The 14,218-nt window shown below is 53.9% G+C and overlaps 2 protein-coding genes and 1 pseudogene across 2 annotated transcripts; 1 reads left to right on the forward strand and 2 right to left on the reverse strand.

Moving 5' to 3' along the window:
- Positions 1–808: 808 nt before the first annotated feature.
- On the forward strand, positions 809–2,877 carry SAPIO_CDS0956 (uncharacterized protein; the record flags this gene model as incomplete). The annotated part of the gene is made up of 3 exons (XM_016783630.1): positions 809–811; positions 884–2,572; positions 2,677–2,877. The coding sequence occupies 3 exons, from the start codon at positions 809–811 to the stop codon at positions 2,875–2,877; spliced, it is 1,893 nt and encodes a 630-aa protein (XP_016645904.1).
- Positions 2,878–3,515: 638 nt separating this feature from the next.
- On the reverse strand, positions 3,516–5,615 carry SAPIO_CDS0957 (annotated as a pseudogene; the record flags this gene model as incomplete).
- Positions 5,616–10,893: 5,278 nt separating this feature from the next.
- On the reverse strand, positions 10,894–13,360 carry SAPIO_CDS0958 (Probable5-methyltetrahydropteroyltriglutamate--homocysteinemethyltransferase; the record flags this gene model as incomplete). Its single annotated transcript, XM_016783631.1, has 3 exons — positions 10,894–12,963; positions 13,050–13,207; positions 13,288–13,360. 3 exons carry the CDS (start codon positions 13,358–13,360, stop codon positions 10,894–10,896), a joined length of 2,301 nt encoding a protein of 766 aa, XP_016645905.1.
- Positions 13,361–14,218: the final 858 nt, after the last annotated feature.

Consider the following 14,218-nt stretch of genomic DNA (forward strand, 5'->3'; position numbering starts at 1 on the left):
ACTAATTGGGCGATGTGAGGGAAACCTGGGATGAAGCTGTCGATGAATGGGGAGCTTCGGTGATGATGCAGCTCGGCCAAGGGCGTTAGATGGGAAAGGGAAGCGGGAAGAAGAAAGAGGGTCCTCGGAGCTGCCTGGACGGGGAGAAGTTATTGTCCGGGCTAATTATAATACTACAAAGTAATAATAAGCGTAAATGAAGGTCGGAATTAGCAGCACAGCTCTGGCGGTTGATCGAGCCTGGATAAGCAGCTGGTTGAAATTGATCTAGACGAGAATTAATACAGGACGATAGGCAACTATTATTATAACTTCTCCTCTCAACGCGAAAGAATCGAAGTGTCTCAGAAGAACGGCAGCAAGGAGGTGGACGAGGGTGAGTACACGTAGCTTTTCGCGGTTTCCTCCCCTCCATCAAGCTCCGCTGCAGCAAATGAGGGTGGATCATTTTGATCTCGTCTAGTCCCCATCGAGCGCTCTGTTAACCCTTTTCGTGGCGGTGCTCAGTGCTGTTCCGGACCGCTGGGCCGCTGACGCCACCGCCTGGGGAACTCTCAACTCAGGCGCCTTTCCCACTGGACCATTTTCCGGACAGGCCTGCAGCTTATGCAAGCTCTACTTCGTCTGTCCACGAAGTTGCAGGCAAATGTAGCCACCTGGCAGCCAGTTACCATTAATTGCCAGGTGCAAGCCACCCGTGGCGCGTCGGAGCACTCTCTCAGCTTCACCTTGATAGAATCGATGCAACAACCCATCGCAGAAAGCATCACAATACTCTGTAACTACCGATGGATGCCTCTATCTCAAAATGGTAATAAATATCAATTCATCTCCCCGATTCCGTTCCTTTTTCTCACCATCATTCTAACTCGTCCGTCCTCAGCCCCCAAGAACCAAAGGCCTAAAGCGCAAGCGCGCCGCGCCCCCAACCGCGACACCTCCCAACGACGCGTCAGATCCCCTCCAACCCTCTCCTCACCAGCCTGACACCGATGAAGACGAAATCTCCGGCAACCCTCCAGTCGACGAATTAAACGAAGACGCGGCCGAAGAGCGCCCTAGGAAACGCGGTCTTCCGGCCAAAGTGGTAGCTTCTACGTTTAGCCCCGCGCAGAAGCCGAAGAGGAAGCGCGGACGACCGTCGAAGGATGCGCGCGAAGCGGAGGGTACCGGCGATGATCATGACGAGCTGGAAGGGGACCCGGCCCCTGAGAAGAAGAGGAGGAGGGGGGGACGACCTTCTCTGGGCGAAGTACCTATTGAAGAGGCGCAGAACAAGACCATAGAGGAGGCCTCGGAAGCCTCTCGAGGCAAGAAAGAGAAGAAGAAACAGGGTCGGCCATCATTGTCTAAGCAGGTGGAGGAGGAAACCCAGACCGAAGCGCCGAGGACGCAAGAACCTAAGAAGAGGGGAAGGCCGTCGTTGTCGAGGCGGACGGAGGAGGGAACACCAGCGGAAGCCTCGAGAGCGCAAGAGCCCAGACGGAGAGGGAGGCCATCCTTGCCAAAACGGACGGAAGGTGAGGACGAGAATGAGTATGAGGAACCTCAATTGGATCAGCCGCAGAAGCGGGGAAGACCATCCCGATCGAAGCAAGCGCAGGACGAAGTGCGTCCTGCCAAGGAGCCCAGGAAGCGAGGACGACCGTCTCTATCGAAAGAAGCTCCCGCGGACGACATCCCCCCCGCGGATGAACCCAAGAAGCGTGGTCGGCCCCGCCGATCCGACGTTAACGAGGCCACCCCAACACAACAGCCCCCCGACACTGCGGCCCCAACCGACAACGAGCCCCCCAAACGTCGCGGCCGGAAATCCACTACCTCAGCACAGCAACAACAAGAAGCAGATACCCAACCATCCCCAGTCTCACCCTCACCCGAGCGCAAAGCCCCCCGCCCCAAACGCAAACCCTACCTCTACATCGCGCCCAAACAGCGCGAAATCCCCGTGTCGGTAATCTCCTCCAAATGGTCGCCCCTCAACCCCTCCTCCGTCGAACTCGCCCGCCAAACCCTCCAGCTCGCCGAACGTCCCGTCCTGCAGACCTACGCTCCGGGGCCGCGCCGCGACGCCGCGACGGCAGCTATCCGCATTGCGACGAAGCGCGTCGTGAACAGTATCTCGCTAGGCTTACCTTTTCCGCCGGCCTCTAGATACTCGGTCCAACTCGCGACTCGGAAAAAGAAATCTTACAACGGCAAAAACAAAAACAAGCGGAAATCTGCTGCTGCCGATGACGGCGACGGCCCGGATGGCAGAGAGGTAGAACTCGACCTAGAAGCTGTAATCTCCGAAACCGAGGCCCTCGAGAAAAGGTTAGAGCCCCTCCTCCACTCGATAGAGATCCTCAGAGCCGAGGAGAAGAGGATGGATGCCGTCATCGAGAGGGACACGGCTGAGCTGTCTACGCTTTCGCAGAACTCGAGGAGGGAGTTGAATCTATGGAGGGAGAGCTTGAGGAAGTCGGCGCATCCTTTGCTCCCGGAGCGGTGGGATCCCGATGCGGATGGGAGGGAGAAGTTGGTTTTAGCTAGGGATGGGGAGGGGCCGTTGGGCGAGTGGGTGTTTGCGGTATGTTTTGTCCCCTCATGTTGAGTTTTCTTCTTCTACTTTATACTCCGCAAAATATCCCAGGTTTGCTACGAGAACAACCAAGTAACTGACATGAATAACAGAACTTTCCCGATAGCGAAGTCACGGCGCTCGCAGCGCAGCTCAACAACCACCTCTCTTCCATCCGGGAAAACATCCGCTCGGTCGATAAGCTCGACGGCTCTATCGACGAGTCGTGGGGCGCTCTGCGGCGTGCGTTGGCGGGGTTGTTGCCTCCAGAGAGGTACGAGGCTGTGTTACATGGGGATGGAAGAGAGAAGTGAGTGGCTTGGGGCACTTTGAAGGGTTGTATGTCCCCCTTGAGGCTTTTTTTCTTGATTTTATTTCAAGGGTTTAATGAGGAATGGGAAGCTTAGGATGTTTAGCTTTGGGTTCGGCGCTTAGTAGGCTGGTTTTGTATGATTACGAGTAGCATCTGCGGATTCGGACAGGACAATAATACCAATGGGTTGAAGATATTGGAGACTTTACTCTTGAAATCACCTACTTTCGAGTTACCGGACTCTCGCCAGTACGCCTTAATGCCTCGAGGGTAGAAAAGGAATTGACCACGAAGCACTGAACAGTCATCTTATTTAATGGCATCACTAACAGAACAAAGCAAAGCGCCGAAGGCCGAATCTGATAAAAAAACAAAATCATACACATATCATTGAACTCTAGAAGATTCGTCATATTGCAATGTGATGCCAGATTGAAGCTAGCAACCCCTCAAAGAAAATCAAAGTAGAAAAAGGGCAGGCATCAAGAACAAAGAGGTGGGCAATGACATTTATTCTTGACACATGAAAAGAAAATATTTATGACATCCGAAGAAACAACACCCCAAATCCACTTAACTTCCTAAACTACCTGAAGCTATATTCTACATCCCCTTTTTGCTTTGCGTTACCCGACGACTTTAGTTCTTCTTGGGAGCGACGGGGACGACATCAACGTACTCGTCGACGTAGACAGTGTCAGGGTCCTCGACCTCAGTCTCGGGGGAAGGGGTCTCGGCGTTGTGGACGGGCTCGGGAGTAGACTCATCGACGGGGAGCTCAGGGACAGAGGTGTCCTCAACAGGGGTCTCAGTGACCTCAGGAGCGGCGGACTCAACGGGAGCCTCGACCTCAGGAGCAGGGGTAGTCTCGGTGGCAGGGACCTCCTCCTCGGGATAGCCCTCCTCGCTGTTGTCTACGGGAGTCTCCTCGGCTGTCGTCTCTTCGGGAGCCGCAGCAGACTCGGTGGCGCTGGGGGCCTCAGTAGCGGCGGCAGACTCCTCGGCAGCAGTGGTGGCGGGAGCCTCAGTGGCAGCAGCGGACTCCTCAGCGGAGGTAGCAGCAGGTGCCTCAGAAGCCTCAGCGGAAACCTCGGCAGTAGCAGTAGCGGAAGCCTCAACAGACTCCTCGGCAGTGGCAGTAGCGGAAGCCTCAGACTCCTCAGCGGTGGCGGAGGCAGAGCCAGTGGCTTCGACAGTCTCCTCAGCGGAGGCAGGGACGGTGACGGTGCTTTGGATGGTGGTGGTCAACTCGATCTCGTCGCACTCATCGAGGTCCTCCTCACCATCATCAACGTCCTCGCCGCTGTTGTTGCCATTGTTACCATTGCCATTGTTGTTACCGTTGCCGTTGTTGTTGTTGCCATTGTTTCCAGAGTTGGTGTCCTCATCATCCTCGCCATCAGAGCCACCAATGGGAGAGTTCTTGCCAGTGGAAACAGGAGTCTTACCACCGGCGGTGGGAGAGCCGTTGCTGCCAATGGTGACGTAGACGGTGGAGGCAGGGATGGTGACGGTGACGGCCTCGGGGCAGACACACTCGCCAACGGGGCTGCTGGAGTCAGAGCTGCCGGGGACGGTGGAGCCGTTTCCAGTGGAGCCATTGTTGCCACCATTGTTACCGTTGTTGTTGCCGCCATTGCCGCCATTGTTGCCACCGTTGTTGCCAGGGACGGTGCTGCCGTTGCCGTCGCCGGTGGGCTTGGGCCTCTGGATGGTGATGGTGTTGGTGGTGGTCGAGGTGGCCTGGACGGTGGTGGTGGGCTCAGGAGTCAGGGTAACACCAGTGATTCCACCAGTAATGGCCTGAGAGATGACAGAGCTGGAGATAGCAGGAACCTCGGAGACGGGGCAGACAACCTCGGTGAGGGCGATGGTGTTGGTGACAACAACTACCTCAAGCTGATCGGGAGAAAGGCTAGCGATGTCAGACTGCTTGGCGGGGCAGTCGGTGACGGTGGGGGCGCAAGAAGTGATGGTCTTGACCTCGGTAGTGATGACAGTGAGGGTGGTGAGGGAAGCGCCGTCAACGGTGGAGCTAGAGTTGGTGAAGCCAGTGGCGGTAGAGTTGGCGAAGGGGGGAGGAGTGACGGTAGCGCTGGCATCGGTGACGGTGGCGGAGACGGTCTCCTCGACAGTTGAGCTTCCCTCGGTAGCATCAGCGGCGACGGTGGTAGCGTCGGTGGCAGACTCAACAGCAGAGTCAGTGGCGGACTCGGAAGCAGACTCAACGGCAGACTCGGTGGCCTCAGGAGTCTCCGCATCGGCGGTCTCGGTGGCGGCGGTCTCAGAAGCCGCAGGCTCAGAAGCAGCGGGCTCAGTCACCTCGGGAACTTCGGCATCAGCAGTCTCAGTCGAGCCGGTAGCGGCGGGCTCCGAGGTGGCGGGCTCCTCGGGATAACCCTCAACAGGAGTCTCGACAGGAGACTCCTCAACGGGGGTCTCCTCTACAGGGGTTTCCTCGACGGGAGTTTCGACGGGGACCTCGGGGACAGGAGTCTCCTCACCACCCTCAACAGGGACCTCGGGAACGACGGTCTCGACAGGGGCGACATCAACAGTGGTGTCGACGTAGACGATAGACTCGGCAGGGGTCTCGTCGACGGGACCCTCGGTGGGAACGGGAGCGGGGGTCTCGATCTCGCTGGAGCGGCCGGGCTTACCAGGCTTTCCCGGGTGGTGGCGGGGGACCACACCGGCGTTCGCAACAGCGAACAGAGCAAGAGCAGCAGCGAACTTCATGTTGGCGGTTGTGCGTTGGCTTGTCTTCTGTCTTGCAATATCTCAATTCGAGTTCGTTTTTATGTTTATTTTGGTGTCGGAGTGTTGGATGCTCTTGGGGACGCGATGTCGATACCGATATCTGGAAAAAACTTCAGGTTGGGAAATCGATTCCACGAAAGGCGGCAGACACAGTTTGCCCCGAATGAAAGAAAGTAAAAGGTTGGTTTCGAAGGAGTGGCAGCGTCAATGAATGACAGCAGAAAAATGAGAGACTGTTGGTCAGAGGTGAAGCGAGCAAAGACCTCAAGAGCAGGTTAGGGAAGGAAAAGAGAGGAGGAGAGGTAAGGATCGTGCGAAAGAAGGAAGCCATCTCGGCTTATATTCGAAATGAAGGGTTGCCCTAGCTGGCTGTCACTGCTGCTTCTTTGCACCCACACGTTAAAGGGGCCGCATTTGATGAGAGGAGGGTAGCGTCGTAGTGGTCCGTAAGGATGCATGTTATTCCAGATGTTCCTGAAATCTGCCTCCACCAACCCCTACAGGCGACAGGTACTTGCTCATAGACCTCCCATCCACATTCGCCCCAATGCGACGGCTACATGGCGGCAACTGGCACAAAATCGTGAGCCAGGGCATCTCGATCCCCACCCACGCCGCAGATTTCCACCAGGGTCCCTTGCGTTATGCGACGAATGCCATGGAGACGTCAAGTGGCGGTACAAGATTGGAACCAAGGTACCTTGCTTGATGTGAGTCGACAGGACCGTTTCCAAGCAAGCATGAGCTGTTCCGGGTCCTGGGCTTCTGGGCAGCGCAGTTTTTTTGTTAGTGGAAACTGGAAACACACACAGCCACCAACTTACACGCAAGGGTCAGCTGGGGTCTTAATGCGAAGTACTCCATACTTCGAGCTAACGACCGCACCATCCATTGTGCGGTGGAAGCGCCAGGTCCTCGTTTTGATTTCTTGGATTGACCGTGGCACATTTGGGGTGTCCGGGCGGCCCCAGTCGCAGAACAAAGTACAGTGTACCTCGCTCACCCAAGTATTGGGCTGCACTGCTGACGTGCCAGAGGTACCTGTCCGACTGAATTATTTCACTGGGTGCTGGCAGCCCATGTCAAGACCCATAACAACCTGGCATCGTGGAATTAAGGAGCAACGACAATCTTCCTCTTCCGACTTGGAGGCGGGTCGATTCGTCATAAAGCCCTGCGTTTGCACGAGATCGTGTTCGGCTTGTACTTGCGATGTACTTCGTATAATCCAAGAGATTTCTTCATATGGGTTATCCGCACGAAGTAAAAGAAGGGAATACGAAAAATAAAGCCCTTCTGCTGTGCTACTACCAATGTTGTCTACTTCGTACGAATAATTGGAGACACCAATTCTGCGGATGAAAGTCGGCTTGCACTAGAAACTTGGAAGAACGGGAGTCCCCAGTGTCCAAGCGAGGATAGACCAGAGATTAGAGACACCGACGTAGATGGCGGCGCAATTTCCCGTGCCTCTTCGCAACTTCCAACTTCCAACTTTGCTCCTTTTTCAGGGGCTAAACAGCAGAGCCCCGCTCCATAACCAAGGAAGGAGAGACCGACTCTTCCATCCCAGGTACGAAAAGCAATGAGCTGCTAAAATAAAAACAAGGGAGCTGCGACCCCCTCTCGTTGGTCAGGTTCCCCTTCCCTGTCATCTGGATGGCCCACTTCATGCAGGTACAAGTGTACAACAAGAAAATCTGAGACAAATGGTCCAGCCAATGACAGCGTGGTTGGACCAAACTCCAGCCAACCAAATCCCGGTAAACGACCAATTGAGGGAACAGGGATCTCCGCTCCTTCCCATGCAGATCGACCGGGGTCACCCTGCAGTCCGGACCTCCCTTAATCTCGTAGCCGCTCTTTTGATCTTTTGCCAAGTGGGAAAGAGCTGGTCAAGTCCAGGAACAGGAATCGGTCGACGACGAACCAGCAAGGTCTTGGGATGAAAAAGGATCATTGCGCTGGTACCTTCGTACCTTGGAAGGCGGCCTCAGACCAAGAGTTTGGGGCCAAACATCTCGGGTCATCAAGTAAAATGAAGTGTAATTACACCATCCTGACCTTTTTTTTGGCCACGGTGATGTCGCCAGCAAGCCCCTTATTTTCCATCCTGGGGCTCTGTATTACTGGCAGGCAGGAGGACGCCCTCTTATATTAATAGGCGACATTGTGATCTGTTGAAACCAGGGCGCCAGCTCTGACAATCCTGCTACTCGTCATCTTGGGTTCCTGGCAATGTCCCCTTCTCGGACATTGCTTAATATCGTCACCGCCACTAGGGTCCATCCTTCACGATCAGATGTATTGGGGGAAGAGTCGTCTCATCTCGCGCCCAAATCCCACCATGCCCGAACGACCCGGGAAAGATGGGGGAGATTGAACTAAACTAGGACACTCCATCGAAAGTACAAAGTATGCACGCACTACTGACATATGACTTCATAGACAGGCCTGCTTGAATGTTGTAACAGAGAGAGGACAAAAGAAAAGAAAAAACAAGCTTTGATCATTGATGTGGATCGTCATGCAGGCGGGGTCACCCTCTTCACTGCCTCACCTCCTCCAATCCCAATCCCAAACTCACTAACAAAGTAAACACTCATCGTGATCAATGCATCCAGTTTAATGTTTGGCACCTCCAACCCACTCTCCGTCTGGATATCGGCGGAGTTCAAGATCGACAGCGCTTTAAGATCGCCACAAGGCGCAGGGCTAACCAAGAAAGTGAATCCCCCCTTCGCGATCTCGGAGGATCTGACTCGGCGTACCAAAGAAGAAGAGAAAAAAATCCTCCCCGTTCCCGATCGATCATGCTGGTTATTTCGGCACACTCTTTTATGCAAGGTTCAACAACGTGTGCCCTTACTTTGCACTTGTTCCGGGCACGACGTACTGCGTGCTCCGTACAATCATAACTTGGACGCAGTGACCTCCCATCATCTTGTGTTGATCGAACATCGTGAGGTTCTGTATGTATGTACTTCGTTCTTGTGTTACCCTACCCGATGTCGTCGTAAGCACGGCCGCACGACGAATGCGATGGTCCGGATATCCATTCCGGGACCTCACTCCCACGTTGCGGTCCCCTGCGGAACCAAGCAGCATCTAGAGCGTGAGATCCTTCTCTTTTTCTCTCCATATCTCTACCAGAAAACCAAGTCGTGTCGTAGCCTGATTCACATAGGTGCCGGGAAAAGCACACGCAATCTTCTGCCTCCCAATCACGCCCACGTTTCATCTAGCGGAAAGTGAGGAGATTACTCTCATTACACACAATAAGATGAGCTCCTCCCCCAATTTCGGTCTCGACATTGTGCGACCCATTAGCCTGGCAAAAAAGACCAGGATTGGCGGCCCATTGTTTAAAGTACTTTGTAATAAAACTTGAAGACAAGCCTTGAGTCGTGAAACCTCCATCGTCGAGACAGAACAAGGCTTCCCGAAGACTCCTCCATTGTCTAACTGGCATTGACTATCCGAACGGCGTTGTAAAATGGGTCCTCGACTCTGGAACTTCGGTGAGTGATAAATTACCGAACGCACGTCCTTTACGCGGATATTGCCCATCACCCATTTACCAGGTAAATCCCCCATCATCGTCCCGAAATCCCAATATCAACCCATACCAATATAACCCGAGGTAACACATCATCAACACTCAAGCCGCCCAGATTATCCAGACGCGGGCAAAATATCCAACCGCAGGCGAGAAGCGAGGCGGAGCAAAGAAGATCAACAGATCCCAAAAAGCCAGGAAATGCCGCAATAATATAAACGTTCGTGGGAAAAAGATCCGATTCTTCTTGTTTGTGCAGCTCCACCTCCTTTCTTGAGCCCTGCCACAATCGGTGCAGATTGTCCAAAAAAGAAAAAAAAAAAAAAAAAAAAAACCGTCCCCTCGTACTTCGTACTTTAGTAGAATATGAATTTTATATGTAGTGATTGAAACGTAGGGACGTTGTTGCTTCTGGCTTTCATGCAAGTCTCATCATCCCTCGATACAGGAGACGGTTGCCATCAAAAGGGGCATATATATGCGGTTGATGTGACAGGTGGAGTGGGCGTCTCATGTCTCTCATGACAGGTGAGATGTTCCCCTCCCCCACGTTTTGTTTCGGAAAGAAACAGGCCCTGCCAGGCGAAGGGAGATCGAAGCAAAAGGGAATACTGAGTAGGGCAGAAATGGAAGGATAAGGAAAAGTAACTTGACACACAGTCTCATCATCCTGGGGAAACAACTGAATCAAGTGGCATCACTTAGGATCGTCAGAGGTTGATCTATTCGACATCTACTTCTCATCGATGCATGCATGCCCTGATTGCCAGCGAGTACAATTGTGATGTATTCTTGCAAGATCATTCCCATAAACTGCCTCATTTCTTGCTCAGGCCATCGAGCCCCATCCAGCCTTACCTAGAAACCTCCCATCGACGTCCTCCCAGGGACGAGACAGACCGGTCAAGTCTTATCATGCAGAAGACACTCTCACAAGAAACACCACAGAAGAAGAAATATTTATCCCCGGTTGAAGCGGGGTTTCATGTTATTAATAGTATACCTATCTAGGTCTTCAAAGCATTCTGCCAAGTCCTAGTAGTAAGGGAACAGAGACGGACGGCCAGAGACACCGGAAGATTCTCTGATAAGAAACCCCCAGAGCTCCAATCCAGCCTGAATCCACCCTTTCCTTCTCCAGTTGCCATATGCCGCGCCACCTTTCCATTCGCATCCGATATGAGGTCCCGGTTGATGGGATGCCTCTCATGAGCTGGTGTTTTTCTCCGTAAGGAGTCATGTGTACATATGCATCTATGTTGAATTCCTGCCAGACCATTTTTTTTTTTTCATTTTACCAATATCCCAGCTCCAGATCCGTGCAAACAAAGGGGGGTGTATCATAAAAACAAAGAAAAATCCCACAACCAAAAAGAGAAGCAAAGCAAAAAAAATGGGAAACATGCAAACCTCAACCTTGATATAGTAAACGCCGATGTTGAAATCGTGACCTCCGTTATCTCAATGCATTGTGGCTACCCTGCCACTACCGAAGCAACAAACATGATAGATGCCAAAGAATCATGAAAAAGACGAGACTTTTTGTTCTTTTCACACACACCAAAGGAGGTTCAATTGGAACCTGAAGGAAAGAAAAAAAATTGGAAGAAACAAGAAGAGAAAGGCGAAGGGAGGAGCAGACCGTGATGAGTGTGGTATTTGTGTCTGTAAACTCCTCCTTGACATCTCGCCCAACGCTTATTTGGCGTACTTGGCGCGGAAGAACTTGGCAGCATTGACCATGTTGGCAAGGGCCGCCTTGGTCTCCTCCCAGTGACGAGTCTTCAAGCCGCAGTCAGGATCAATCCAGAGCTGCTCGGGCTTGAGGTACTGAAGCATCTCCTCGATGCGGTGCTTGATCTCCTCCTCGCTGGGGACACGGGGGGAGTGGATGTCGTAGACACCAGGGCCAATGTGCCTGGGGTAGGCAGAGTCGACGAAGACGCGGAGGAGCTTGGCATCAGACTTGCTGTTCTCGATGGAGAGGACATCAGCATCGAGCGCGGCAATGGCATGGAAGAAGTCCTGGAACTCCGAGTAGCAGAAGTGGGAGTGGATCTGGGTCGAGTCCTCGACGCCAGAGGTCGAGAGCCTGAAGGCCTTGACGGCCCAGTCAAGGTAGGCATCACGCTCCTTGCCGGATCGGAGAGGGAGACCCTCACGGAGAGCGGGCTCGTCGACCTGGATGACGTCGACACCGGCCTTCTCAAGGTCAACGACCTCGTCGCGGAGGGCAAGAGCAAGCTGCTCAGCCTGGACGGACTGGTGGACGTCATCACGGGGAAACGACCATCGGAGGCAGGTGACAGGACCAGTCAACATGCCCTTCATGGGCTTCTTGGAGATGGAGACGGCGAACTTGGACTCCTTGACGGTCATGGGGGCGGGACGAGAAATGTCACCGACAATGATGGGAGGACGCACGCATCGAGAGCCGTAGCTCTGGACCCAGGCGTGGGTGGTGAAGGCATAGCCGCTGAGCCTCTCACCGAAGAACTGAACCATGTCGTTACGCTCGGGCTCACCGTGGACGAAGACGTCGAGGTCAAGCTCCTCCTGGATCTTGACGTTGTTCCTGATCTCCTCCTCAATGAACTTGTCGTACTGCTGCTCATCGATCTCCTTCTTGGTGAACTTGCTTCGCTGGAGACGGATTTCCTTGGTCTGGGGGAAGGAGCCAATGGTGGTGGTGGGGAAGAGGGGAAGGTTGAGCTTCTTCTGCTGCTGGTCAATTCGGATGGGGAACTCGGACTTGCGCTTGTAGTCCTCGGGGGTAATGTTGGCCTGTCGCTCCTTGACCTTGGGGTCGTTGGTGCGGGTAGAGGTGGCACGCGAGTGCATAGACTTGGCGTTGGCCTCAAGCTGCTCACGGACGGCGGCGGGGCCCTCAGTGATGGCCTTGGCAATGACGACAACCTCAACAGCCTTCTCGGAGGCGAAAGAGAACCAGTCGGCAATCTCGGGGTCGAGCTTCTTCTCGCTGGCAAGAGTGTGGGGAGTGTGGAGCAGGGAGCTGGAGGTCGAGATGATGACCCTGTCCTTACCAAGCTTCTGGATAGCGCTCTCGGCAGTCTCAATGGCGCGCTTCAGGTTGGTCTTCCAGATGTTTCGGCCATCAACGAGACCGAGAGAGAGAACGGTGTTGGCATCAAGAGATCCGATAACGGTCTCGAGCTGCTCGGGGTTGCGGACAAGGTCAATGTGGAGGGCATAGACGTTCTTGGGGACAACGTCAAGGTTGTGGACAATGTCACCGAAGTAGGTGGCGAGGACAAGCTTGGGGATCTTGTCGCCGAGGCCAGCGAACTTCTCATAGGCAGTCTTGAAGGCAGCCTTGGCCTTCTCAGGGAGGTCGAAGACGAGGACGGGCTCGTCAATCTGGACGGTCTCAGCACCAGCCTCCTTGAGCTGGACGAGGAGCTGCTCGTAGATGGGGAGAAGCTTCTCGAGGAGGTCGATGGGCTCGATGGACTGGTCTCGGTCAGCCTTTCCGAGGTGGAGGAAGGTGACGGGGCCAACAAGGACGGGGCGGGTAGAGATGCCGGCATCCTTGGCCTCCTTGAACTCGACAACGGCCTTGGGGGCATCGACAAGCTTGAAGGTCTGGTTGTCCTGGAAAGTGGGCTTCACGTAGTGGTAGTTCGAGTCGAACCACTTGACCATCTCCAAACTGGGGACGTCAATGCCGTCCTTCTGGTGGCCACGGCCCATGGCAAAGTATTGGTCAACAACATCGAGGTTGTTCTGGGTATACCTCTCGGGGACAGCCTAGAGACAGAAAATAGGTTAGCTGCACGCTCCCTCCGGTTCAAAACTTGGTGCCAATGTGTTCTGGCTGGAGAGGAAGAACTTACACCGAAGTCCTGGATGTGGGATAGGACCTGGTCGTAGAGGGCAAAGTCGTTGCTGGGAATGACATCGACACCGGCATCCTTCTGGATCTGCCAGTGAGCGAGACGAAGCCTCTTGGCCTCGGCGAGGAGGTCGGCCTGGGAGATCTTTCCACCCCAGTCTAAAGCGAGAAGCATCGGTTAGTTATGTTGAGGCGATGACATTGAAAGAAATGCTGTTGTTTAAGACGGGTTGCCTTACAAGCTTCGGTGGCCTTCTTGAGGTCACGGTTCACACCCATACGGGGGAAACCGAGAATAGCGGACTGAACCATTTTGGCTGTGGAAGTCAAGTCCTGGGGGAGAAGGAGGTAGTGATGATGATGGAAGGATCAAGACGTAGATCCGGTGGGAAGAAAGATGACAATTGACTTCCCTGATGGAGGATGGGTTTTGGGAAAGAAAAGAAAGTTCAAGAGAGGAGGGGAGAAGAAGAGAAGAGGAGGATGACAGAAGAGAAGAGGAGGATGACAGAAGAAGAAGAAGAAAATTTGACGGAGCTTGAGGTGGGGAGGGAGAAATGGAAGTAGCGCATTTGAAGGTTGCGGCCAATGCAGGCGTGGGCTGGGCGGTGTGATAAGACTGTGAGACTGAACTTGGAAGGGAGGGGCAACCAAACCCCTCCCCCTCCTTTGCTCCTTCCCTTGCTCCCCAATGCCATGGCCCATCCATGCTCATGTCAGAAGTCCATGTCGTTGTCGGTCCAACGCCACCGCTCGCGCCGAAGCCAAAAACCATGCTACTTACGCAGTACAAGGGTACATTTATCAATCCACTTTACGTACAAGAGTAGCCGCATCAAGCCCAGCAGCCCAGCAGCACCAAAACATGCTGCTTCATGCAATTGAGGTTGTAGCGTTGTGTACGGCGGAGGCAGCAGCATTGAGGAGACCGACAACGGGCCAGCGACGCGAGCTCAGGTCCAGGCGAGATGGGTCAATTGACTGATGGCGGGGTAAAATCAAATACGTTGAGGGTCTCGGTGGAGAGTCTGCACATGCCCTTGTTGTACATCAATCATGACAGAGCCAAAGCCAATGGGACTCCCCTGCATCCCTGCCTGGTCCTCCGCTTCTCACGTTTATTCCGTTCATTTCAACTCGTCGTACTTTTCATCTAGTTCTCATCTGGTC

This window comes from Scedosporium apiospermum, assembly GCF_000732125.1.
Source record: "Scedosporium apiospermum strain IHEM 14462 chromosome Unknown SEQ_SAPIO_0044, whole genome shotgun sequence".
NCBI classification, from domain to species: domain Eukaryota; kingdom Fungi; phylum Ascomycota; class Sordariomycetes; order Microascales; family Microascaceae; genus Scedosporium; species Scedosporium apiospermum.